The sequence below is a fragment of the Podarcis liolepis genome (assembly GCF_965112155.1).
Source record: "Podarcis liolepis genome assembly, chromosome: 7".
NCBI lineage: Eukaryota > Metazoa > Chordata > Lepidosauria > Squamata > Lacertidae > Podarcis > Podarcis liolepis.
Window position 1 is genome coordinate 88,311,911 of NC_139561.1, and position 25,277 is coordinate 88,337,187.

General features: G+C 48.1%; 1 protein-coding gene across 11 annotated transcripts in view; it reads right to left on the reverse strand.

Annotated features, from left to right (window-relative positions):
- Positions 1 to 25,277, reverse strand: part of RYR1 (ryanodine receptor 1) — a 208,177-nt gene that overhangs the window by 163,250 nt on the left and 19,650 nt on the right. For 10 of the 11 annotated variants that reach the window (XM_083515696.1, XM_083515703.1, XM_083515704.1 and 7 more), the window contains exons 2-3: positions 6,906 to 7,025; positions 5,010 to 5,114 (exon numbers count right to left, since the gene is read on the reverse strand). In XM_083515696.1, the coding sequence (XP_083371822.1) occupies positions 5,010 to 5,114; positions 6,906 to 7,025 (225 nt within the window). The remainder of the gene's footprint in view (positions 1 to 5,009; positions 5,115 to 6,905; positions 7,026 to 25,277) is intronic. The other variant, XM_083515697.1, reaches the window with a different exon arrangement.

Genomic DNA, 25,277 nt, shown 5'->3' on the forward strand with positions numbered 1-25,277 from the left:
TAACAAACTGAACTGGAATACAAAGAAGGGAAGTACGAGGAGGTTGGAGGAAATAAGGGTATGGAAGTTATGTTATTGAAAATTAATGTGTGTGTTTTAACTGCTTATTATTTTGCATGTTTATTTTTCATTTTTTCTTATATTTAATTTTTTAAAAAATAAATATCTTTTTTTAAAAAATAAAAACCATGTGATTACAGCACATGTAATGATTACTGAGCAGTTTTAATTACTGCAGCTCATGTGTCTATAGCGCTTCGTTTGAACTCTATACCCAGCCCCAGGAGAGAGGGAGCCCAACTTCCTGTTAAATTTAGCTCAAAGCAGCAATACTGGGCATTATTCCATTTTAACCCAATATATCAGGCAGGGAGCATGCCCCATGGTTTGGCACGACCCATGTAGGTGGCGCACAGCCAATGCCTCATGGGTGTCACCCCATAATCCCTTGCAGAGGTCACATGATCACTGTCAGGGCAGTCTGCATTCTGAGATCATGGGAACCTAGTTGATGGGAGAAGAATGTTGCAACCCACTGTGGCGCCAGTCGCTGTTTCCTAAACAGCGCTCTCACCAGGGAGGGAGGGGCACGGCCAACATTTTGAGGAGCAAGGGTGGGGGCAAAGAATACAAGGCATCACAGGAGGGTGGGATGGGGAGTAGGCCCCCTGCCCATCGTGGCTCCATCTTGTCTTGTAAGATCAAACACAACAAGATCCCAGCAACTTGGTTCATCTCACAGTGCAAAACACCTCGGCCGCTTCCAGACTGTCGCTGTTTTGTGGGTGGGATTCAACTGCACGCCGGCAAAATTCAGGGCACACGATTAAAGTGGATTTGGCACCCCTGTGCAAAAAAGCCACTTTTAAAAGCAAATAAATAAGGAGTCAGGGTTGGTTGGTTTGCGGTAAGGGAAGTGGCAGAAAAACGCACCGGGAAGTGTAGGACAACCATTGCTTGATGTGATTAGGGAAACTGGTAAATGTGTCCGTTTTTGTTCCTCTTGGGTTCTCATTTTTCCAGTCCCAAGTTCACCGCTCCACATCTGGTTTTGAAACTGTTTTTAACGTCCACACAAAAATTCACCATAATTTAGTGTGGCTTTTCCTTAACACACACAATTTTGTAGGCAGTTTTGCCTAACTTGCACATTCGTTGGCAAAACTACTTCCCCTAGTATACAGTGAATTTTGGCACGCTATTTTCACCAATATATGTACGCTTTATGCACACTCTAGCATGGAGTATGCATTTTTGCACACATTACCTAAATCAGGGGTAGTTGACCTTTGTATACCTACCGCCCACTAATGCATCTTTTATGATGGCAAAAATTTCCTTACCGCCCAGCAGTGCTCGATGGAAGGGGGATTCATCTTGTGCCATAGAACCCCCTACTACCCACCTAGAATCCTACTAGTGGCCGGTAGGGACCAGGTTGACAAACCCTGACCTAAATAGCAAAATAGCAAAGTGTTGCAAAATTCAGAGAAGTGTGACTTTCCAAGGACACCTGTGTTTTATTTCAAACATGGTTTCAGAAAGTGTGAATTAAGTAGGTCCGCCTTCAAGGGAGAATAGAATTTCGCCCCACCCCCTAGACATGACGCTCTCTAACCTCCCTCCAAACAATTCAGAATAAACACCCAATAAACAGTGGATACACAGAAATCAAGATGAGTGAGTGCTTGAAGGAAGAGGACAACTGGAAGCGAACCACACTAGTTTTGACATACTGTGCTCCATCACCAGCTTGCGACATATGCCCCAGTGTGCAAGCCTCTCCATGTTAACATGTAGGAACCATGCAATGAAGTGAGAACAGGAAAAAGATGGAGGAGTTTGGGTTGAGGAAGGAGTAACCACAGCCAAGGATGGAAAAGTCTAGTGGAAGAGGACGTGTGTTGGAGAGATGGATCAAGGGATGAGGAGTTCGAAGGAGAGAGGGAGAGGGCAATTATTTAGAGGGAAAGGGGGTTCCACCTGGTTTCCATCATGGGAGAAAGACAAGAGACCCCCACTTGCCTCTCATTAAGCTCCCACCTAGAAGGACATTCCCAAAACTGAGCTATCCAACCTTGCGCAACACTACAGTGGTACCTCTGGTTGCGAACGAGATCCGTTCCGGAGGCCCGTCCGCAACACGAAAGGAACGCAACCCGCCGCGGCGCGTCTGCGCACACGCACGTTGCGATTCACCGCTTCTGCGCATGACGTCATTTTGCGCATCTGCACATGCGCAAGCGGCGAAACCCCGGAAGTAACCCTTTCCGGTACTTCCGGGTTGCCACGGGACGTAACCTGAAAGAACGTAACATGAAGCAGACGCAGCATGAGGTATGACTGTATAGACTTTAACAGGAACAGAATAAGAGCCTTCTAGATCAGGTCCATGGTCCTAGTCTAGCATCCTGTCCTCAACCAGATCCATTTTTGGGGAAACCTGGAAGTCGGACCCCAAGCACAAAAGCCCTCTTCCCTCCTGTGGTTTCCAGCAACTGGTATTCAGAAGCATTGCTTGTTGCCATTGTTATGGAGGCAGACTGCAGCCATCATGACTAGTAAGCCATCAATAGCCCTCTCCTCCATGACTTTGGCCTAATCCTCTTTCAAAGCCATCTGAGTCGGTGGGAGCAAAGTTCCATAGTTTAGCTAGGGAAAGCCCCCCCTCTTTGGACCGGAAATACAATACAGTGGTGCCCCGCAAGACGAATGCCTCGCAAGACGGAAAACTCGCTAGACGAAAGAGTTTTCCGTTTTGGAGGTGCTTTGCAAAACAAATCTCCTATGGGCTTGCTTCGCAAGACGAAAATGTCTTGCGAGTTCCTGCGGGTTTTTCCCCTCCCCCCCTTTTTCTAAGCCGCTAAGCCACTTATCAGCTGATCTGATAAGCAGATAAGCCGCTAAAAGCCGCTAAAAGCCGCTAATAGCGCTAATCCACTAATCTGTCAATGGGCTTGATTCGCAAGGTGAAAAAACCGCTAGACGAAGAGAATCACAGAATGGATTCTTTTCGTCTTGCGAGGCACCACTGTACAGTTCCTTTGGAAGTGGAGAAAAGCTTGTTCATGCAAGGAGACATTGCTTGCTGCTCAAACGCAGCGGTACCTAAGCTCTATCGAATGGGAGAGGGTGTAATATAGGAACACAGGGAGCTGCCTTCTACCGAGTCAGACCAACCTGGCTCAGTAGTGTCTACACTGACTGGCAGCGTCTCTCTGGGCTTTCAGGCAAGGACCTCCAGCCCTACCTGGAGACCCCGGGCCTTGAACTTGGCACCTTCTGCATGCAAAGCTCTACTGCTGATCTACAGCCTTTCTCCAGACAGCAGAATTCCATGGACTTTGGGGACTTGGTTTTGAAGCCCCTTGAAGCGGATTGTTCATGCAAGAAACCCTTTCTGGCCAGAGGCCTCCATCTTCATGCTCGACGAAAGGATTTACTGATCCCACTTCCGTGCCTTTCGCAGCAGCCTGACCCACAGAAATCAAGCAACGAATCCTTTTCCCCTTCACATGGCAGCCATGTCGGGAAAAGCTTCGCCTCTTGAATTTCTGCACGTCAAGGCTGTCGCTAGAGATACAGGTGTGAGGCTAATAAAAGAAGGTGCAAGCTGGCCCATCACCCACTCTAATAACTGGGCATTGGTCCCATGGATAGAAATGGATAGAGGCATATCCATTTGCTTTTTAAGGTACCCATTTGCTTTGGGGAGCAGAAAGGAGAGCTGGGTGTTTGTTGCATGTGGTCAAAACGAGGAAGATTCTGGTCTTTGTCCTGGGAGCCCGAAAAAGGGCTGCGAAGTGGGATTTGTGGGACCTTGCAACCCCAACCCCAGATCGCTTGGTTGTTCCTAAGTCCTGCCTCTGGCTAAGCATGGGGAGGTGGGAACCCCCCAGGAAGAGGAAAGGAGACGGGTGTGCTCACACAGCAAAACAAGGTCAGGGAGAAGAAGGCAGAGAAGGGGTTTAGAAAGGAAGGGGCACGGGTGGGTGGGTGGGTGGGATCACGGCAGCGAAGTCGGCACCTACCCACTTGTCCAAGTCAACACCCTAGAGGGTCAGCCAGCAGAATTGAGAAGCCAAAGGAAAGAAGAGGAAGAGAAGATAAACCACGCTTGAAACTCAGACCACATGCCAAGGCGGGCACAGCACGACATGGTCGCCTCAGCTAGCATCACAGAGACGCCGCCACCCACCCGCTGCAACCACACATACCTGCTCCAGGTGTTCCCACTGCGGACGGGGCTCAGGCCGGCTCTCACCCCATCCCCAAACATGCATGCTGGGGTCTTCTGAACCATACCCACAGAGCACATAGCCAGGTAATATTTGAAACCAGTTGGAGGCTGTTGTGGGGTGAACTGGGAGGCCTGGCACCTGGACGGCACCATAGTCCTGTTTAGGCCTCTTGCCCCGAGTGTTACCCATTGTGCAAAGGGGTGGGTGGGTGGGAAATGAGGGCACACGTAACAGCCCCTCCGTTGCATCGCTAGTGGCCTGGATCCTGCCACCCTTTGCATGTTGGGCTGAATTCCTGCATAGCTCTGCGGCACAGTCAGAATCCTAAAATGTGTGCGGAGTTTCTAGGACAAAGGCCCTCCCACCCAGGGAAACACTCAGGTCCAATATGTATAGCATGGGTAAAGAAAACTCAGGCCCCCGGGGAATCATCCGTGGCCCTCCAGACCTCCCTACTTGGCCCCCGGGACTCTCTCCAAGCCACACACACCGCCAGTCTTGCTTTTCGGTCTTTCCCTGGGTGGGATGTGTCCTTGTAACTCTTTCTTGGACAAGAGGGCATGTGAGCACATTCAGAAGCTCTTTTACTGTACAGAGGCGGGGTTTACTTTCATTGCTCCACCCCCTTTTGCCTCTGGCCCCGCCCACCCGCTGGCATGTGGTGGACCCTGGAAGGTGGCAATGTGGCTCTCAGGTTGGAAAAAACTTCCTTGCGCCAAAGTTGATGGGGCCGTGATGTGCTCACAAAGAAACGTTAGCCGTACTTACATCAGAACCCACCTCCACAGTGTTGGCTAACATTTCCTGAAGCGCTCGTACGGACAAGGACTGTTCCAGGCTGAAGCAACATATGGCCAGATCCGGGGGGACTTTCTGTGTGTGTAGAAAACACAGGTTTGCTTGGTTTAAAAAAACAACTTGGGTGGGTAGTGTTTCCATATCATAATAATGAATTTATTATTTCGATCACAGACCAGTTCCAGCTCACATACAATATCAGGGAAGTCATAAAACACAATAGGGGTACATTTAAATTTGTAGTTGGGTATAACAGGGACAATACAGATATAACAGCAGTTAAAAATATATACCGTATTTTTTGCACCATAACACTCACTTTTTTCCTCCTAGAAAGTAAGGGGAAATATCTGTGCGTGTTATGGAGCGAATGCCTGCGGGTGGCGGGGGGGATCTGCTGCAGTTGTGAGCAGAGGATCCATGGTTCCCCTTCCTTCCCTCCTCCGTGGTTACAAAGCATGGATCCACATGGATCCTCAGGATTTTTGCATTGGGCTACTCCAAACTCACTGTCAGATCACATGTCTGTGGCCACAGCATGAACCACAAAAATCATATATCCACTATTTCATTTAGAATATTTTTTTCTTGTTTTCCTCCTCTAAAAACTACGTGCGTGTTATGGTCCGGTGCGTGTTATAGAGCGAAAAATACGGTAATTTAAATCTTAATCACTAAAATGGTCATTTATGGCCTTAGTCACTGTGGTAGCACAGCTGTTTTATGGCAGATGCACAGAATTTGGCCACCCTTAACGAGATCTCTGGATCCTTGGTTCCCATATCGAATTAGTGAATTTGGTGGGCGCGTCAGAGACTGCAAATTACACCCCACTTTAATGGCAGTGCAGAAGTAGAGTACGGCTGAGGTAAACAGCTGCTATTGGAGAGCTGCAGAGAGACCAGGGACTTTGATGAGGTTGCCAGATTACTAGGCAGATCTCACCCTCATAGCAGCTCTCACAGGCCCTTCCAGTCTCCTCCCCCGCCTTATAATTTCCCCACCCTCATATCCCAGTGACCATGATTAACTGGAACCACGCAAACCCATGGACATCAGATTCTGGGGTGGCCTTCAAAGCACAAGAGTTTTGCGCCAAGGTTTTCTTGTCTCTTGAAATAAAAAAATTCCTTCCAGTAGCACCTTAAAGACCAACTAAGTTAGTTCTTGGTATGAGCTTTCGTGTGCATGCACACTTCAGATACATATCTGAAGAAGTGTGCATGCACACGAAAGCTCATACCAAGAACTAACTTATTTGGTCCTTAAGGTGCTACTGGAAGGAATTTTTTTATTTTGACTATGGCAGACCAACACGGCTACCTATCTGTAACTTGTCTCTTGAAGTTTATTACCAGCCAGTGGATACGTTTGCACATGATGGTATGCCCCTAGTTCGTTCTGATCATGGTTTCTTCAACAAACCAATAATCAAACAGAAAAGCAAGCAAGCGAGTCGCGGCTTGTTTCTCCAAAGTTTCTGCAAGCATCCGGAGTGGTTTAGCAAGGTTTAGCAAGGTTGCTGAGTTTGGACGTGACTTCAGAGAACAGTGAAAAAAGCCATGGTTTATAAGCCTTCAACAGACCATGGCTTCACATCACGGTTTGTTGCTGGAAAACAATCCGTGGTTAATTATTTGTTATTTATTTCATTTACTAATCGGTTCCTGTGAGGTATTCTGAAGCCATATGTTCGGACACTCAAACAAATCATACCAGGCCACTGTCATAAGGTCTGACATAACAATTTCCCTGACTCTGACGGCAACCACCAAACTCTGGTCAGATCATCTTATTGACTGTTCCAACCATGGGATAAACTAGTGTAGATATTTCCTACCCAGCTGCCCTTTCCCCAGAAGGTACCTGAGCGTTGGAGGTAGGTTCTAGGAAACACAGCCGGTTGCCGAAACCTTCTGCAGACAGACATAACTTCAGCTGTTCCTTCAAGATGGTGGCAGAGCACTGAAGAACGACCTCATCATCCTGAGGGAGAAAAGAAGAGCGTCTCAGAAATGCAGGCTCAGAAGGCTGAGATCCTGGGGATGCCAAGTCAGCAACAGAATATTCTCTATGCGGAAGGCATTCCTAAAAGACGCCTAGCCATGACTGGAAACCTCAAAAGAAGATTCTGGACTCTCCAGGGCAAGCACAGCAAAGTGGTTTTCTAATTATAGTTTTCCCAATTTTCACCCTGCATCTGATTTTCCGATTAAGAAAGTCTTCCTCTGTATCTATCTCCCACCCACCTGAAAACCAGTCCCCATGTCTCGCTTTTATATTCTGTAGGGTACACCCAACCAGATCGTTTAAAATTGCCTCAAGTTATGGTTTTTTAATCGAGATCTACGCAGAAGTAATATCCACTGAGGAGAAGCCCCCTGATGATGATGTTCAATTGCTCTGCACACTACGCACCTACTGAGAAAATGTGTGTACAGAAAGGAACCTATCTAAATGAACATATATATTTTTTATCAAGTATTATTGTGAGACACAGGAACCTTTTCATGCGATTCTGGCAGAAGCATAAATTAGCCATTCACAGAATCGCCTGCGGCGAGTTAAGAATTGCTTCCAGGAAACAACACCAGGAACTTTTTTGAAGGCTTCCACCGCGCCCTCCCTGTTGTACACCACAAATGCCCAAAACAGAGACACGTGGGCAGGTGGGCTAGCAATTTACGTGGAAAAGGCTGGGCAAAGCTACAGGCTTTGCTTAGCGATGCCTGGACCCCTGAGCTACAGAACAGAACACAGGAAGCAAGGTTTTAAGAGCTGGGTGTGATTTAGGAAAGGCCTCGCCTGCTCTGAATCTACATTTCTTGGGTCCTCCTGTTGCCTCTTACTCTTGGCTCCCAGTACGTTTCTGAGCACAATTCAAAGTGTTGGTGCTGACCTTTAAAGCCCTAAACGGCCTCAAAGGTCCAGTATACCTGAAGAAGCATCTCCACCCCCATTGTTCAGCCCGGACACTGAGGTCCAGCACCGAGGGCCTTCTGGCGGTTCCCTCACTGCAAGAAGCCAAGTTACAGGGAACCAGGCACAGGGCCCTCTTGGTAGCGGCACCTGCCCTGTGGAATGTGGAATGTCAAAGAGAACAACTACCAGACTTTTAGAAGACATCTGAAGGCAGCCCTCTTTAGGGAAGCTTTTAATGTTTGATGCATTACTGTATTTTAATATTTTGTTGGAAGCCGCCCAGAGTGGCTGGGGAAGCCCAGCCAGATGGGCAGGGTATAAATAATAAATTATTATTATTACTTGCCAAAAATGTTTGGGAAGCAACACCAAAATAAACCCTGTGGACGGGAGGCAAAAGTTGGGGCGAGTGTCTGCAATGCAAGGTAAAGGTAAAGGGACCCCTGACCATTAGGTCCAGTCGCGGACGACTCTGGGGTTGCGGCGCTCATCTTGCGTTATTTGCCAAGGGAGCCAGCGTACAGCTTCCGGGTCATGTGGCCAGCAGGACTAAGCCACTCCGACCTTCTGATCAGCAAGTCCTAGGCTCTATGGTTTAACACACAGCGCCACACTCGACTCCATTCTTCCTTCCTAGGAACTGCTCTCGATTCAAAGGGCACTCCGAGCAACGCAGCTTTCTTAATGCCTCCCATAGAGAAAACTGTTGCTGGAACATGCTCCCCCCCCCCCCAGCCCCAGCCATAGGCGCCGACTCCATGGGGCTTGAGGGGGCCCGAGCCCCCTCAAAAATAATCTCGGGCGGCGGTGGGCGCGTCCGCGGCTTTTATAGGGCGCCCGGCGCGCACCAGCTCGATAACGGGCACCGGCGCGGCGGGGGGCGCCGGGCCGGGGGAGGGGGGCGGCCGGCCTGTCTCCTTGGCAACCCCATTGAGCAGCGCCGGCTCCCCCGGGAGGGCCATCCCCCCGCGCCGCCGATCGCCAACACCGCCGACGCTGTGGCTGCCCAAGCCCGAGCCCGACCCGGAGCCCGAGCCAGACCCGGAGCCCGAGCCTGAGCCTGAGCCCAAGCCCAAGCCCGTCAGTCAGTCAGTCAGTCAGTCAGGAAGGAAGGAGAAATGGGGAGGGAGACGAGGGAGGAAAATTGCGCGCAGGGTGAAGAAAGGAGAAGGGCGAACGAGACAAGCTTCCAACCCAAAAAAGGGCTGGAAGACTGGGAGGATGCAGGATCGGGAAAGAAAGCGACGCCTTCCCCGCCCGCGACGTCGCCCGCTTGTCATTGGCAGCGCAGCGGGCGCCCAGAGGGGCTGGGCACCGGTGCAGGGCCGCTCCGCAGCCGCGGAGGACAGCTGCGCGGCTAGCAAGGTGCGCCGCGTAGAGCGCGGCCCTTGTGTGGCCCGGTGGCCAGGCAAGCTCGGGCGGGGACCCCCATGCAAATCTAAGACGGGAGAAGAGGGCAGAGCAAAGGGGGTCCCTTCCCCAACCTCCGGCTCTGAGACTTCCCTGCGCCCCAGAAAAGCGAAAGGATTTTCTCTTCTTCTTTTTTTATAAATATTTTATTACGTTTTCAAATACAAAGTTAGAAACATACACTGAAGAAAAAAGTAAAAGAACAAGAAAAAGAAAAAAAAAAAGAAGAAAAGAAAACCAACCATTCAACACATTTTTTATATAACTAACTGTACTTCCTCGCATCTCCCTTACCCTGCATTCTTTATAATAAAGATATCAGCAAATTATTACCTTGTTTCGTACCTTATTTTGTACTTTTCAAATACTATACCTCTAAATTTAACATACTTTTCATCAGTTACTTATATCTTAAATTAAACATAGTATTACCTTAGATTTTGACCTTTTCTTACTTAAAATATAATTTCCTGTTTCCCAAATCTAATTGCTGAAGCTATAGTTTCCGAATCGTGTAAATTTTTAACATTCATACAACTTATATTGTTTTTGTAAATAGTCCTTAAATTTTTTCCAGTCCTCTTCCGTTGTTTCTTCTCCCAAATCTCGGATTCTGCCAGTCATTTCAGCCAGTTCCATGTAGTCCATCAATTGCGTCTGCCACTCTTCCAGTGTGGGCAAATCTTGTGTCTTCCAATATTTTGCGATAAGTATTCTTGCTGCTGTAGTTGCATACATAAAGAAAGTTCTATCCTTCTTTAACACTTTCTGGCCAACAATGCCCAAGAGGAAGGCCTCTGGTTTCTTGGGAAAGGTATACTTAAATACCTTTTTTAACTCATTATAGATCATTTCCCAGAAGGCCTTCACTTTTGGACAAGTCCACCAGAGGTGAAAGAATGTCCCTTCAGCCTCCTTACATTTCCAACATTTATTATCAGACAGGTGATATATTTTTGCAAGCTTGACTGGGGTCATGTACCACCTATAAATCATTTTCATAATATTTTCCTTCAAGGCATTACATGCCGTGAATTTCATTCCGGTGGTCCATAACCTTTCCCAGTCCTCAAACATGATGTTATACCCAATATCCTGAGCCCATTTTATCATGGCTGATTTGACTGTCTCATCCTGAGTGATTTTCTCTTCAACCTGCCCTCCATCCTCTTGCAGAAAACTCTTTGCCTGCCCTGCCCGTATCTCGTTTTTGCTTTTTAATTCCACACACGCACCCTTCGGACTTTGTGGCAATCGGGCGCGCGGGTGCGTTTCCTAAGAGAGTGAGGACCCCCGCCTCCTCCCCACCTGCTCCCTCGCCAGCCAGCCAGCCGCGCGCCCTAGCCGGAGAGCCCCGGCCGTCCCCGTCGCGCAATCGGCTGGATCTCCCTTCAGCAGGCCGTGCTCACAACTCGGCCCAGGGACCCCCAGCAGCGGATCTCCGGCTCAGCTGAAGAATCCGGCAACAAGCCCCCTCCTCCCCAATCGCTCCGCCGAAATACGCTCCAAACCCCCCCAGATAGGCCGCTGGCCGCCAAGTCTCGTGGCGCCCTGAGCGAGGGTCTCTCCCCAACACCGCCACCTCGAACTGCGTTCTCCCGGCTACCCGAGCGAACCAGCGGCAGGACCCCGGTATGGGCCCCCCCAATATTTTTTATAAGTCGGCGCCCCTGGCCCCAGCCAGCAAGAGACTCAGGCAGGACACAACAGATCCTTTTCCATAATGAACAGAAGCAGGTGGCCAAGCAGCCTGTTTATGTCCTAGCCAAGGTGGAGAAGGGGAAAGGGAGATAGCCTGTCCAGTTTTTTGGGGAGGGGGGCACTGCTGCCCGTGACCTTTATTTTTATGTAAATATCCTGGGAAGCTCTTTCTTCTAAGCTTTCTCTATCATCTGTGTTTTGTCTTGCAATTCAATTATATTAAAAAAACCCACCGTCTTTAAATGACAAGGATAAAATATATGCCTGCACTCGAGAACTGGCCAAGTCGGAAGGACACGAGGCTCTTAATAATAATAATATTATAATAATTTATTATTTGTACCCCACCCATCTGGCTGGGTTTCCCCAGCCACTCTGGGCGGCTTCCAGCAAAGATTAAAAATACATCAAAATGTCACACGTTAAAAACTTCCCTGAACAGGGCTGCCTTCAGATGTTTTCTAAATGTCAGGTACAGTGGTACCTCTGGTTAAGAACTTAAATTTGTTCCGGAGGTCCGTTCTTAACCTGAAACTGTTCTTAACCTGAAGCACCACTTTAGCTAATGGGGCCTCCTGTTGCCGCTGCGCCGCCAGAGCACGATTTCTGTTCTCATCCTGAAGCAAAGTTCTTAACCCAGGGTACTATTTCTGGGTTAGCGGAGTCTGTAACCTGAAGTGTCTATAACCTGAAGCATCTGTAACCCAAGGTACCACTGTAGTTGTTTTTCTCTTTGATATCTGATAGGAGGGTGTTCCACAGGGCGGGGACCACCACCGAGAAGGCCCTCTGCCTGGTTCCCTGTAACTTGGCTTCTCGCAGTGAGGGAACCGCTAGAAGGTCCTCAGCACTGGACCTCAGTGTCTGGGCAGAATGATGGGGGTGGAGATGCTCCTTCAGGTTTAATGGGCCGAGGCCGTTAAACTCAGGGCTGTGGGTTTGAGCCCCACATCGGGCAAAAGATTCCTGTGTTGCTAGAGTTTGGACTAAATCAGGCTTGTGGTCTCTTCCAGCTCTACAATTCTACGAACTCTATTATTGCACCTGCCGAGCGTCACTTGTTATAGGAAAACCTTGACTTCTGGGCTTGTCCCCAGTGTGGAGGAGGAACGTCATAGAAGTTGGAAGGGAGCCCAAGAGCTAACTAGCCCGATCCTCTGCAATGCAGAAATCACAACTAAAGAACCCCTGGCAGATTACCATCCGACCTCTGCTTAAAAGTCCACCATCTTCCAACCTGGGGGTTTATATCGTGCTGCACCCCAAGAAGAAGAAGAGTTTGGATTTGATATCCCGCCTTTCACTCCCCTTCAGGAGTCTCAAAGCGGCTAACAATCTCCTTTCCTTTCCTGCCCCACAACAAACACTCTGTGAGGTGAGTGGGGCTGAGAGACTTCAGAGAAGTGTGACTGGCCCAAGGTCACCCAGCAGCTGCATGTGGAGGAGCAGGGAATCGAACCCCGTTCACCAGATTACAAGACTACCGCTCTTAACCACTACACCACGCTGGCTCTCCCAGATCTTCTGGGGCTTCAACTCCTGAATTTGGAAGGGGAAGACGGACCTAGGGAGGACTAGAAGGTCAAAGTGAAGAGGAGCTCCCATAATATGTATATTTTTTGGGGGGTGAAGAAAAACCCAGGACCCACACCCTGTTGCACCTACTCATCAGGCCAGTGGTCCATCTAGTCTACCATCCTGTCCCCACAGTGGCCCATCAGTGGGAAACTCGCAAGCAGGATTCGAACACAAGAGCACTCTCTTGTTTCCAGCAACTAGTAGTTAGATTCCACCTAAACATTAGGAAGAACTTCCTGACAGTAAGAGCTGTTCGACAGTGGAATTTGCTGCCAAGGAGTGTGGTGGAGTCTCCTACTTTGGAGGTCTTTAAGCAGAGGCTTGACAACCATATGTCAGGAGTGCTCTGATGGTGTTTCCTGCTTGGCAGGGGGTTGGACTCGATGGCCCTTGTGGTCTCTTCCAACTCTATGATTCTATGATTCTATGAGGCATTGTTAGAAAGATATATAATCTAATCACCAAATGTAACCTTGAACCTAGGCTGTGGTCGCCACAACACAGGATGGATAAAAATCAATGGTTTATACACACACACACACACACACACACACACACACACATAGATATATATATATATATATAGATTCGGATTTTTTAAAATTTAAATCAGATTTTTTAAAATTTAAATTGGATTTTTTTTAAAAATGCTTTTGGAGGAAAAATCTTTCCAAATATAGGCTTCTATTTAAGTTAGCCTATGCACCAGGAAATAAGGATTTGTTTTAAGTTTTTCATGTGTGCTAAAACTCAGTCTAAGTTGTTGGTTTTTTTAAAAAAAACACGCTTAACCACATCAGTTAACAAACATGGATACATATGCTATAATGTTATTGTTTTAGTTTAAATAAATTGTTTAAATTGTTATTAAGGAAATGATTATTTTTCTGCTTTCAATAAAGTACAGCAGAAAAGTTGTCCAAATATAAACAATAGCTCCGTTACTTCCGGGTCGCCGCGGAGCGCAACCCGAAAACGCTCAACCTGAAGCAACTTTAACCCGAGGTATGACTGTAATAGGGTTGCCATATGTCCAGAATTTCCCAGACATGGCTGGTATTCAGCCCTGGTTGTTTCAACAGACCCACGCCAGAGGTTGAGCACAAGACCTTTTTTTCATGCTGGGTACATCTTCTGCCAATGAGCCACAAGCTCTTGAGAGAGGAAGAACGAGAGAGAGAGAGACGGAGAGACAGAAAGCGAGGAGAATAGACTGAGCAGGCTGATCAGTTGTTAGCTGAGGAAGGGGGCGCTTATTTTGGAGCGACACATCCACAGCACGGCTGCTGCTCCAGTTACACATCAGCGCACAGAAACGGATCTGGCCCAGTCCCCGGTGTCCTAAGATAGTTCGTCTGTCAGAGAGATGTCAAGGAACAGGATGCCAGCTGCCCTGCTCTAGGGAAAGAGACGGTTTTTTTGTTTACGCATGGTCTTTCATTCTTTTTTCCTCCTTAGGTTTTTAACGGAGAAGTCTGGAACTTTCTTTCGTGGTTGATGTTCCTATAAATTAGGGTTGCCATATTCCAAAAATCGTTATTGAGCTTTTTTTTGTGTGTTGTTGTTGGTCTTTCAGCTATTTTTAACGAAAACCGCCAAAATCTACATGGGATGCCATACGTCCGAATTTCCCCAGACATTTTGGCGATTTCTGCATTCTGCGGGTTCACATTAAACCATAGTTTGATGTTCTTAACGATGGTTTGACTCACGTGGAAACCAGGACAGAGAAATGTATTCCTTTTTCTTTTCTTTTCTTTTTTTTGGTGGGGGGCCAGTGTGTAGGGTTGCCATACCGCAAAAAATGAAAATAACCCGGACACAAAAGTTGTTGAGCTTTTTTGCAGACGCCAGAGATTGAACCTGCGACATTTGGAATCCAAGATGTGTTGCCATATTTCAAAAACTGGGGGGGGGGGGGTAAAGTTCTTGATCTTTGGGGTGCAAAGCTGTTGAGCTTCTTTTGCAAAATCTTCTCCCCCCAAAAAATTAAAGTTTTTGAGCGATTTTAAAGGAAATTCGCCAAAAGAGCAACACTTCCGATATGAGTTGCCATACATCCGGACATTACAGCAATTTCCACCCAGATACTTTCTGATGCGGGTGGTGCTGTGGGTTAAACCACAGAGCCTAGGACTTGCCACTCAGAAGGTCGGTGGTTCGAATCCCTGCAACGGGGTGAGCTCCCGTTGCTCGGTCCCTGCTCCTGCCAACCTAGCAGTTTGAAAGCACGTCAAAGTGCAAGTAGATAAATAGGTACCACTCCGGCGGGAAAGTAAACAGCGTTTCCGTGCGCTGCTCTGGTTCACCAGAAGCGGCTTAGTCCTGCTGGCCACATGACCCGGAAGCTGTATGCTGGCTCCCTCGGCCAATAAAGCGAGATGAGCGTCGCAACCCCAGAGTCGGCCACGACTGGACCTAATGGTCAGGGGTCCCTTTACCTAACTTTCCGACGTCCATGAAATTCCAGATGTATGGCAATCCTAGCAGTGTGTGTGTTTCACAGTGATACAATTCCCAGAGTAGCATACCCGTCAACATTTCTCCAATGAAATTAGCAGCATCCTATATTAGTACGCGGAACGCGGGTGGCGCTGTGGTCTGAACCACTGAGCCTCTTGGGGTTGCCGATCGGAAGGTCGGTGGTTTGAATCCCCGCAACGGGGTGAGCTCCCATTGCTTGGTCCCAGCTCCTGCCAACCTAGCAGTTCGAAAGCACGTCAAAGTAGATAAATAGGTACCGCTCCGGCGGGAAGGTAAACGGCGTTTCCGTGCGCTGCTCTGGTTCGCCAGAAGCGGCTTAGTCATGCTGGCCACATGACCCAGAAAAACTGTCTGCGGACAAACGGCGGCTCCCTCAGCCAGTAAAGCGAGATGAGTGCCACAACCCCAGAGTCGTTCACGACGACTGGACGTAACTGTCAGGGGTCCTTTACCATATATATATATATATATATATATATATATATATGCAGGTTTTGGTGTCTTCGGGTGTCTTCCCGTGTAAGAGTTGGGGTGTCTAGGCGAAGACACCCGAAGACACCAAAACCTGCATTCCTGTACCCGTGAAAATCTACGAAAGCAAATATATATATATATATATATATATATATATATATATGTCAGAGCCGCTCCCAGGTCCCAGCTCCCAGAGGACCACGCTAGCCGGCAGTACTGTACAAAAGTCTTTATTGAGTTACAGTTTCCATTTCAAAGCCGCAGCGCGCAGCTCTACGTCTTAGAAGCTAGACCGGCGAAGCTCCGTCTGAGTCTCCGCCCCCTGTACACCAACTTAATACTCTCGCCTTGCTCCACCTCTTCCTTCTTTCCTTTCTCCTCTGGGTCCCTCTACCCCCCGTGGTCTCTTCCTTCCTGGACTCTTCTGACGCTGACCCCCCCGACTCTTCTCCCTCTTTGCGGCGGGCTTTAGGACCTGGCTCTCTATCCGGGCTGCTTACTGTGCCGCCTTCCTGTGCATTTGAACTTGGCGCGCGCGCGCAGCCTTCAACCTTCCTCTTGACCGTTTCCTCGCTCCCCGATGGAGGTGTGGCCAATCCTAACTCCTGTCCTCCCTCTTGCGGTGAGCCGCCAGATCCCGATACCTGGGACCCCTCCCCCCTACTGCGCTCTGGTGGGGACGCTGGTCCCGATTTCCAACTGCTGCTCTCTGAGTCCCCTCTGGTCCCTTCTTCCTGGGGTCCCTCTAGGCGCCCCCCTTGCTCTGACCACTGGCGCCCCTTTCTGAGAATCTTCCGACTCACTGGAAAGACTCGGAGATCTCGGTCCGCTGTCGTCGCTCATATTACCTTCGGATTCCTCCCCCTCGCTCTCTGTTTCCTCCCTTTCCTGTGCCTCTGCTCCTGAACCCCTGACAATATATATATGTAGCAATAATTTTATTATTTGTACCCCGCCCATCTGAACGGGTTACCCCAGCCGCACTGGGCGGCTTCCAACATACATAAAAAATGTAATCAAACAGCAAACAAATTCCCTATAGAGGACTGTCTTCTAAAGATTGTATATAATTACTTATCTCCTTGGCTTGGGGGTCACATAGTTTAATGATCAATCTCTCTTTACATGGAATTCTGAAAACTGCAGGCCTGTGAGGGATATTTGGGGCCTCCTAACAACAACTTTGCCCCCCCAAAAACTTTTTAAGTTTAGGGGATATAATTCGTTTCCTTCTTGGGAAGTTAAATATATGTGGAGGGAAACCGTTTTTGGGGAAGCAACTTTTGTTCTCTGTTCCTAAAAGGCTGCTTTGTATGGTTGGGCAAAACGACAGGGAAAAGCCAGGGCCTATTTGAGCAATAATAATCCTCGCATTTATTCAGCATTTTTCCTGCCCACCTCCGTGGAGGTCTGCTCACCTAGGGTTGCCATATTTTGAAGAGTTAAAAAAAAGAGGACACATTCGCCGACTCCTACTTTTAACTATGGATCGCTAGGACGGCTCTACCCATGAAAAAGAGGGCATGTCCTGGAAAAAGAGGACATATGGCAAGCCAAGGTCACCTCAACCCACTGCAGTTGGAGCTACTCAAGTCTGAACCTCAACTCCAGCTCCACCACAACAAGGCAGAGAGAGGCGGCCATTTTAGCCACGGTTGCAATTTGTCAGTGATTCAGTTTGTCATTATACTTTTGCATTTTCTGCCGCACATGTGTTGTAAACAAAAATTGCCCTTTTCCCTTATGGTGTACCCAAGAGCCCATATAGAGTCCTTACGTAGGTTCCCTATTGGTAGGAGAGAATAACAGAGGCCAACCAGAGAATATTGAGAAGCAAAGCAGCTAGTAAGCCTGATCTTTATTGATCTGTTGCAACAGGGTCCTCACTCAACACACGCAGGAGGGAGGAGGAACCCAGAAAAATGGTGTGCAAGGCCTTATAAAGACTTTTGAAATTCCTATCCTGTAGATCAAGACCACCCCCAGAAACATCATACATACATCACAGAAGGGGTGTGACCTAAGACCACCCCTCAGATACATCACACCTACATCACAAAAAAGGCGGTGTAAACAGAAATTTGAATGTTGTTTTTCTCCTGTCGTTTATCTCCTGTCTGGCAGGTTACTTCATTGGATTTCCTGGGGAGCCTGGCCAGTCTTTTGTAGTGATAAATACTTAGTTCCTGGGCCATGTCACAGGCTCACACCCTATTCAAATACAGATAGGTAGCGTGTTGGTCTGCCATAGTCAAAATAAAAAAATTCCTTCCAGTAGCACCTTAAAGACCAACTAAGTTAGTTCTTGGTATGAGCTTTCGTGTGTATCTGAAGAAGTGTGCATGCACACGAAAGCTCATACCAAGAACTAACTTAGTTGGTCTTTAAGGTGCTACTGGAAGGATTTTTTTTATTTTTACCCTATTCAAACACAGACATACCCTTAAGACAGGATTTGTGAAGGAAAAGACAATGAGGAGGTTTCCCACTTTGACCTTGCAGAGAAAACATTTGGTCAGTTTAGGAATCAAAATGGTTCCAGGTTGGCCTTCCTGTGCGGATCTATGTACGTGCTTGGTTGGTACATTTATGAACATTTCCATATATTTAAGACCTCAAAATTCCTATCACAGAGGCTAACATATCAGAGATTGGCCCTGCAACCTCAGGTTTATAATCCACCATCCCTACAGGGTTTGCAGTGTTGAGACCTGAAACGATATCCATTTCTGTGCTCCGATGCACCACCTCGCTTAAATCCATGTTCCCTCAGAGACATGCACTTGTCCTTAGCTCACATCCCTGTCCTCTGGCCAGGAGCCCATTGCACACTGTGATTTTCCTGGAATGGGGAGATCTCAAGCTTTTATTTATATTGCACAAAGATAATGCAATTTATATTTATTTATATTGCACAAAGATAATGCAATTAAACGAAAACTGCTTCTCTGCGATATAGCACCGCTCTCTTAAAACTTCCACACAACGGAGAGCAAGGTCGATGTCCACCGTGTTTCTAACTCAGATCTATTCCCGTGCCTTGCATGTAGAAACATAACAGGTAAAGCATTTCCCATCGCTTCCTGTTTATGTTCTGGCTTCTTTCAGTACGTTTCCGAGCACAATTCAAAATGTTGGTGCTGAACGTTAAAGCCCTAAGCGGCCTCAAAGGCCCAGTATACCTGAAGGAGCGTCTCCACCCCCATCGTTCTGCCTGGACACTGAGGTCTAGCTCCGAGGGCCTTCTGGCAGTTCCCTCACTGTGAGATGTGAGGTTACAGGGAACCAGGCAGAGGGCCTTCTCGGTGGTGGCGCCCGCCCTGTGGAATGCCCTCCCATCAAATGTCAAGGAAATAAACAACTTTCTGGCTTTTAGAAGACATCTGAAGGCAGCCCTGTTTAGGGAAGTTTTTAATGTCTAACCTTTTAATGTATTTTTAATGTTTTGTTGGAAGCTGCCCAGAGTGGCTGGGGAAACCCAGCCAGATGGGCGGGGTAGAAATAATAAATTTATTATTACAGTCATACCTCGGGTTACAGATGCTTCAGAGGTTGTGCGTTTTCGGGTTGCGCACCACGCCGAACCCGGAAGTACCGGAACGAGTTGCTTCCAGGTTTCGGCGCTTGCACATGTGCAGAAATGCTAAATCGCGCTTTGCACATGCACAGAAGGCCAAATTGCAACCTGCGCATGCATATGGCGCTGTGGGTTGCGAACGTGCCTCCCACACGGATCACATTTGCAACCAGAGTGTCCACTGTATTATTATTATTATTATTATTATTATTATTATTATTATTATTATTATTATTATTTCAATTGGGGCATGAGAGCTTTTGACCTGCTTGCCCAAGTATGCTGCTTGCTCACATTAAACTGCAGCTTGCATTAAACTACGGTTCATTATGATGTGCAAACTGGGATTGTGGCACATTTTTTGTGTGCCAAGCAGCCTGAGTTAGCGAATGGTAATAAGCCGAGTCACGAGAAGCACAGGCCAGCAGGGATTATATCATCACAAGGCTGCCATTTCCTGCAGCCGCCATCGATCAAGGGCATGGAAGCATGACGGAGAAGGGCCATTGCCGGAAATCAGCACGAGAAAGGGCACATTGGCCACAGAACAGGGAGGAGCAACAGCCGCGGGGGCTTTGGAGCGTCGCCAAATGTGGGGAAAGTGAGTCAGAAATCATCCGGGAAAGAGAGAGCGGTATCCGTGAACTGCCTGTCAGCTGCTTCTTGGCCAAAGGCAGCGTCAACGTTGGCAGTACGGGACACAAATTGGGTCTGGGGATTCAGGAAACCTAGGCTCCATCTATGGAGGAAAGAGGGTGACAATGGCTAGGGCACTGGGCTTTGGGCTTTGGGCTCCCTTTCACTAACAAGCTCTCTCTTATCTTCATTTTGCTTAGATCAGGTGAAATATACTCAGAGTCGAGAGTGGATTTCATGCTCTTTATTCAGCTCACAGTGGTGAGGAGGAATGGAAGTTCCCCCAGAATGTCTGCTTTATATACATTATTTTCACAATGGGCCCCACGTGATTGGCTAATTCCGGGATTCTCCTGAAGGCCAATCAGGGTGAGGATTCACTTCCACCTGGAGCTGGATTGGGTGGCTCCTGTGGACCAACCAGACTGCTGCATTCTGGGGCCTATTGTTCTAGGACCAATCAGACTGCTGCATTGTGAATCCTATAGTTCTAGGACCAATCAGACTGCTGCATTGTGAATCCTATAGTTCTAGGACCAATCAGACTGCTGCATTGTGAATCCTATAGTTCTAGGACCAATCAGACTGCTGCATTTTGGATCCTATTCAACTCAGTACATAACATCAGGGATCAGCAAACTTTTTCAGCAGGGGGCCGGTCCACTGTCCCTCAGACCTTGTGGGAGGCTTGACTCGGGGGGGGGATGAACGAATTCCTGTGCCCCACAAATAACCCAGAGGTGCGTTTTAAATAAAACGGCACATTCTACTCATGTAAAAACACGCTGATTCCAGGACCGTCCGTGGGCTGGATTGAGAAGGTGATTGGGCCGTATCCAGCTCCTGGGCCTTAGTTTGCCTACCCATGGCTTAGATGTCCATTAGTTGTTCTCACCCCTAAGCCCACAAGTTGGGCCCTAGATTTCCAAATTAAATCTAAAACGAGCATGGTGATTTAAGAACGGCTGAGACTGGGGTACCAGAACACCTAGTTCAGGGGAATCTTCAGCCCTCCAGCTGTTTTGGACTACAAATCCCATCAGCCCCAAAAACAAAATCATGAAGAACGCAAGATCAGGCAGATCCACACCATTTACAACATATGACTTCCCCTCAAGGAACCCAGGGAACTGTAGCTTGCCCCCCACAAGCTACCAATGCCCTTGGAAAACTACAGTTCCCAATATTCTCTGGGGGGAAAGCAATGTGCTTTAAGTGTGCCTTGGGCATCCTTTCAAGGTACAATGGTACCTCGGGTTACAGATGCTTCAGGTTACAGACGCTTCAGGTTACAGACTCTACTAACCCAGAAATAGTACCTCGGGTTAAGATTTTTGCTTCAGGATGAGAACAGAAATCGTGCGGCAGTGGCAGTGGGAGGCCCCATTAGCTAAAGTGGTACCTCAGGTTAAGAACAGTTTCAGGTTAAGAACGGACTTCCAGAACGAATTAAGTTCTCAACCTGAGGTACCACTGTACCTGTTCTTCGCCGTCATATTACCACCTGGAAAACAAACAGGAACGAATGCTCCATAAAGACTTACGTAGTCTAATCACTGCATAACCTTTCTGCAAGCAGGACAAATGCTCAATGAATAGATCACCTGGAGGAGGACTTTAATCCTCAGTTTCTCCATCTGCAACATGGGCTGGTAATGACATGGGCCGACTGGCTCTAATGGATTGCTGTAAACGGATTACAGCAGGTGCACGGATTCAAAAGTGCTTCGGAGAACACTAAAAGCCATTGCAAAGAAATGCTATTACGGCGTTATTTGTTCCCACTATATTCACCTACCCAGTGCTTTTCCAAATCTTGTGCAGAAATGAACCCGTTCTCTTAGGCCTTTAGGCAGGAAGGCAGCCGTCTTCCGGGCTCCTTGCATTCGCCTCCCACCTAATCCATTCTTCGATCGCAGCAGGAAAATAAACTAAGAGGTGAAAAGGCTGGGAGGGCAATTGCAAGTCTGCCCCCGCAACCCTTTCCCCGTCCATTTGGGAGGAGAAAGCAGCAAATTCTAAGGATTTTCTTTTCCACCCTCAGGGGCTTCACAACCCAAGCGGAGGCCTTTGCTGGAAGAACAGCTGCTCTCCTCCAGAACTTTCTCTGCGCTAATGAGCTTCCTTCTTAGCTATGGGGATGGAGGGAGGGGACGAGAAACACTGGGACTAAATGATAGCTGGGGCACGGAAATATAAGGTTCTGCGTCCTCGTCATTCCACGCATTCCTGACCAATTGCCATGCGGAGAATTGCAGCTGGCTCTGGGGAAGAGACAGCTGTTTGGAACAGGGAACCCTTTGCTGATAACACGGCTATCTCTGGGGCGGAAGAAAGCTCTTTGAATCAAGGGGGTGGAGGACACCAAGCACAATTCAAAGTGTTGGTGCTCACCTTTAAAGCCATAAACGGCCTTGGTCCAGTATACCTGAAGGAGCGTCTCCACCCCCATCGTTCAGCCCGGACACTGAGGTCCAGCTCCGAGGGCCTTCTGGCGGTTCCCTCACTGCGAGAAGCCAAGTTACAGGGAACCAGGCAGAGGGCCTTCTCGGTGGCGGCACCCGCCCTGTGGAGCGCCCTCCCACCAGATGTCAAAGAGAACAACTACCAAACATTTAGAAGACATCTGAAGGCAGCCCTGTTTAGGGAAGCTTTTAATGTTTGATGTATTACAGTATTTTAATATTCTGTTCGAAGCCGCCCAGAGTTCGTGGGGAAGCCCAGCCAGATGGGCAGGGTATAAATATATTATTATTATTATTATTATTATTATTATTATTATTATTATTATTATTATCAGGAAAGGCAGAGTTGCAACCTTCCCCAACCTTGATGGATTCCCATCCACCTCAGTCAGCAGGACCAATGGTCAGAGATGATGGGAGCAGAAATCCAAAAAAATAAATTTATACCCAGAATGGGTAGCCTGCGGTCCTCCAAGCATTCCAGCAGTCCAACTCCCACCAGTCCCAGCCAGCATATCTGGTGGTCAGAGAAAGTGAGAGTTAAAGGTAAAGGTAAAGGACCCCTGACAGTTAAGTACAGTCACAAACGACTCTGTGGTTGCGGCACTCTGGGGTTGCCAGCCAGGGAGGAGGGAGGCTCCAACTGTGTTGCTTGGCTGCGTTGCTCACCCAATAAGGAGTTTAAGAACAACTGGGGGTGGAGCTTGCATGCCTTGTGCCAATCAAATCGGCCATGTTGCCTGGGGACTTGCCTTTGCTCAGCGCTTCCCAGCGGAGAGGTGACGGTGGTTTTCCTTGCCGCATCCCCTTTGCTGGGTTGCTGCGCTGTGGGAACCACCGCTTGAGGCTTCGTTTGGCTGCTGGCTGGGCTTTCTGCCTTTGGCTTGGAGGGGCTCAGAAGTCGAACATACCTGTGCTGGGAAAATCCCTTATTTTGGCTGCTGATCCCTTATTTTTGAGGCTGCTGGTCCCTTATTTTCAAATCTGTAAGTTGACAGCTATGGAAGACACAACAGGCAACCTCTTCTGCGGGCAGGTTATTCTGCTGCATCTCTGACCAAATCCTACCTGTTGCAGAGATGTGCCCATTCTGCAGAAAAGGCTAGCTGGGAAAATGCCAGGCCAGAAGGGGGAAGCATGCAGGGACACGACAAGCAGACTCCTTTGTGAGCAGAGCCCCTCGGTCACCTGGGAACTTTGTAATTTTTGAAATTAATTTATTTCTTGTGCCATGTTAGTGTGCTCCAGCCCCCAGTTAGGAAACTACTGTATTAACCCCCTTCAAGAGAGAGTAATTAAACAAGGTCTGGGAGAAGACTAAAATAGCAAGAAACTGACAGCTTGTAAAATTATTCAGGAAGATCCCGGGAGAATTGTCTGCCCCTCTGAGATCTGGCACCCAATAGCTGAAGAAGGTAATAGGCAATATTTACGTTTCATTTAGCTAATGAGCTGGCGCATGTCATTCCCACTTAAATTAAGCCTAGATGTGAATCGATATGCGGGTGGCATTCCGTCACGTCGTGGCAACTGCAGGCGGTGCTTGCAAGCTCTTGCAGAATAAACCTGGTCCGCCCTCCCCCCGAAAAAACCCCAAACCCCACCCCAGGTCAATTCTGTTTTTGAGATATGGAAAGTGATGGGATAATGGCACAGAAAGTACGGCATGATACTTGCTTTGGCTCAACATCGTCTAACAAGTCAGAGTGAGGGCTCATTAAGCATAAAATGCCGTGTAATCTCCCTGCAAACAAAAAAAAGAATCACAGAGTTGGAAGGGACCCCCCCTCCCCCAGGGTCATCTAGTCCAACCCCCGGCATTGCAAGAATATGTAGCTTTCCCATTGGGAGATCAGCACCATGCTCTAATCAACTGAGCTTTCCTTTTTTATTTTTATTTTTTAAATATTGTTTTAATTACAGTGGTAAGGTAAAGGTGAAGGGACCCCTGACCATTAGGTCCAGTTGTGGCCGACTCTGGGGTTGCGGCGCTCATCTCGCTTTACTGGCCGAGGGAGCCGGCGTACAGCTTCTGGGTCATGTGGCCAGCATGACTAAGAGCGAACCAGAGCAGCGCACGGAAATGCCGTTTACCTTCCCGCTGGAGCGGTACCTATTTATCTACTTGCACTTTGACGTGCTTTCGAACGGCTAGGTTGGCAGGAGCAGGGATTCAGCAATGGGAGCTCACCCTGTCGCGGGGATTCGAACCGCCGACCTTCTGATTGGCAAGTCCTAGGCTCTGTGGTTTAACCCACAACGCCACCCGCGTCCCTAATTACAGTGCTACCTTGGGTTAAGAACTTAATTCGTTCTGGAGGTCTGTTCTTAACCTGAAACTGTTCTTAACCTGAGGTACCACGTTCTCTAATGGTGCCTCCCGCTGCCGCTGCACAATTTCTCTTCTCATCCTGAAGCAAAGTTCTTAACCCAAGGTACTATTTCTGGGTTAGCAGAGTCTGTACCCTGAAGCGTCTGTAACCTGAGGTACTACTGTATTGCTTTTAGCTAGTTTGTATTACAGTGGTTCTCTGGTTTACGAACTTAATCTGTTCCGGAAGTCCGTTCTTAAACCAAAATCATTCTTAAACCGAGGCGCGCTTTCCCTAATGAGGCCTCCTGCTGCCGGTGCCCTTCCACTGTTCGGATTCTGTTCTTAGACCGAGGTAAAGTTCTCAAACCAGGACACTATTTCCGGTTTTGCAGAGTTTGTAAACTGAATTGTTCTTAAACCGGACTGTTCTTAAACTGGGGTACCACTGTACTTCCTATGTTATAATGTTGACTTTAAATGTCGTAAAAGCCCCCTTGAATCCCAGCTTGGGAGAAACACAGAATACAAACACAGTCGCACCCCGGAAGTGGAACACAATCTGTTCCGGAAGTCCGTTCGACTTCCAAAACGTTCAGAAACCAAGGTGTGGCTTCCAATTGGCTGCAGGAAGCTCCTGCAGCCGATTGGAACCGGCGGAACCCATGTCGGACGTTCGA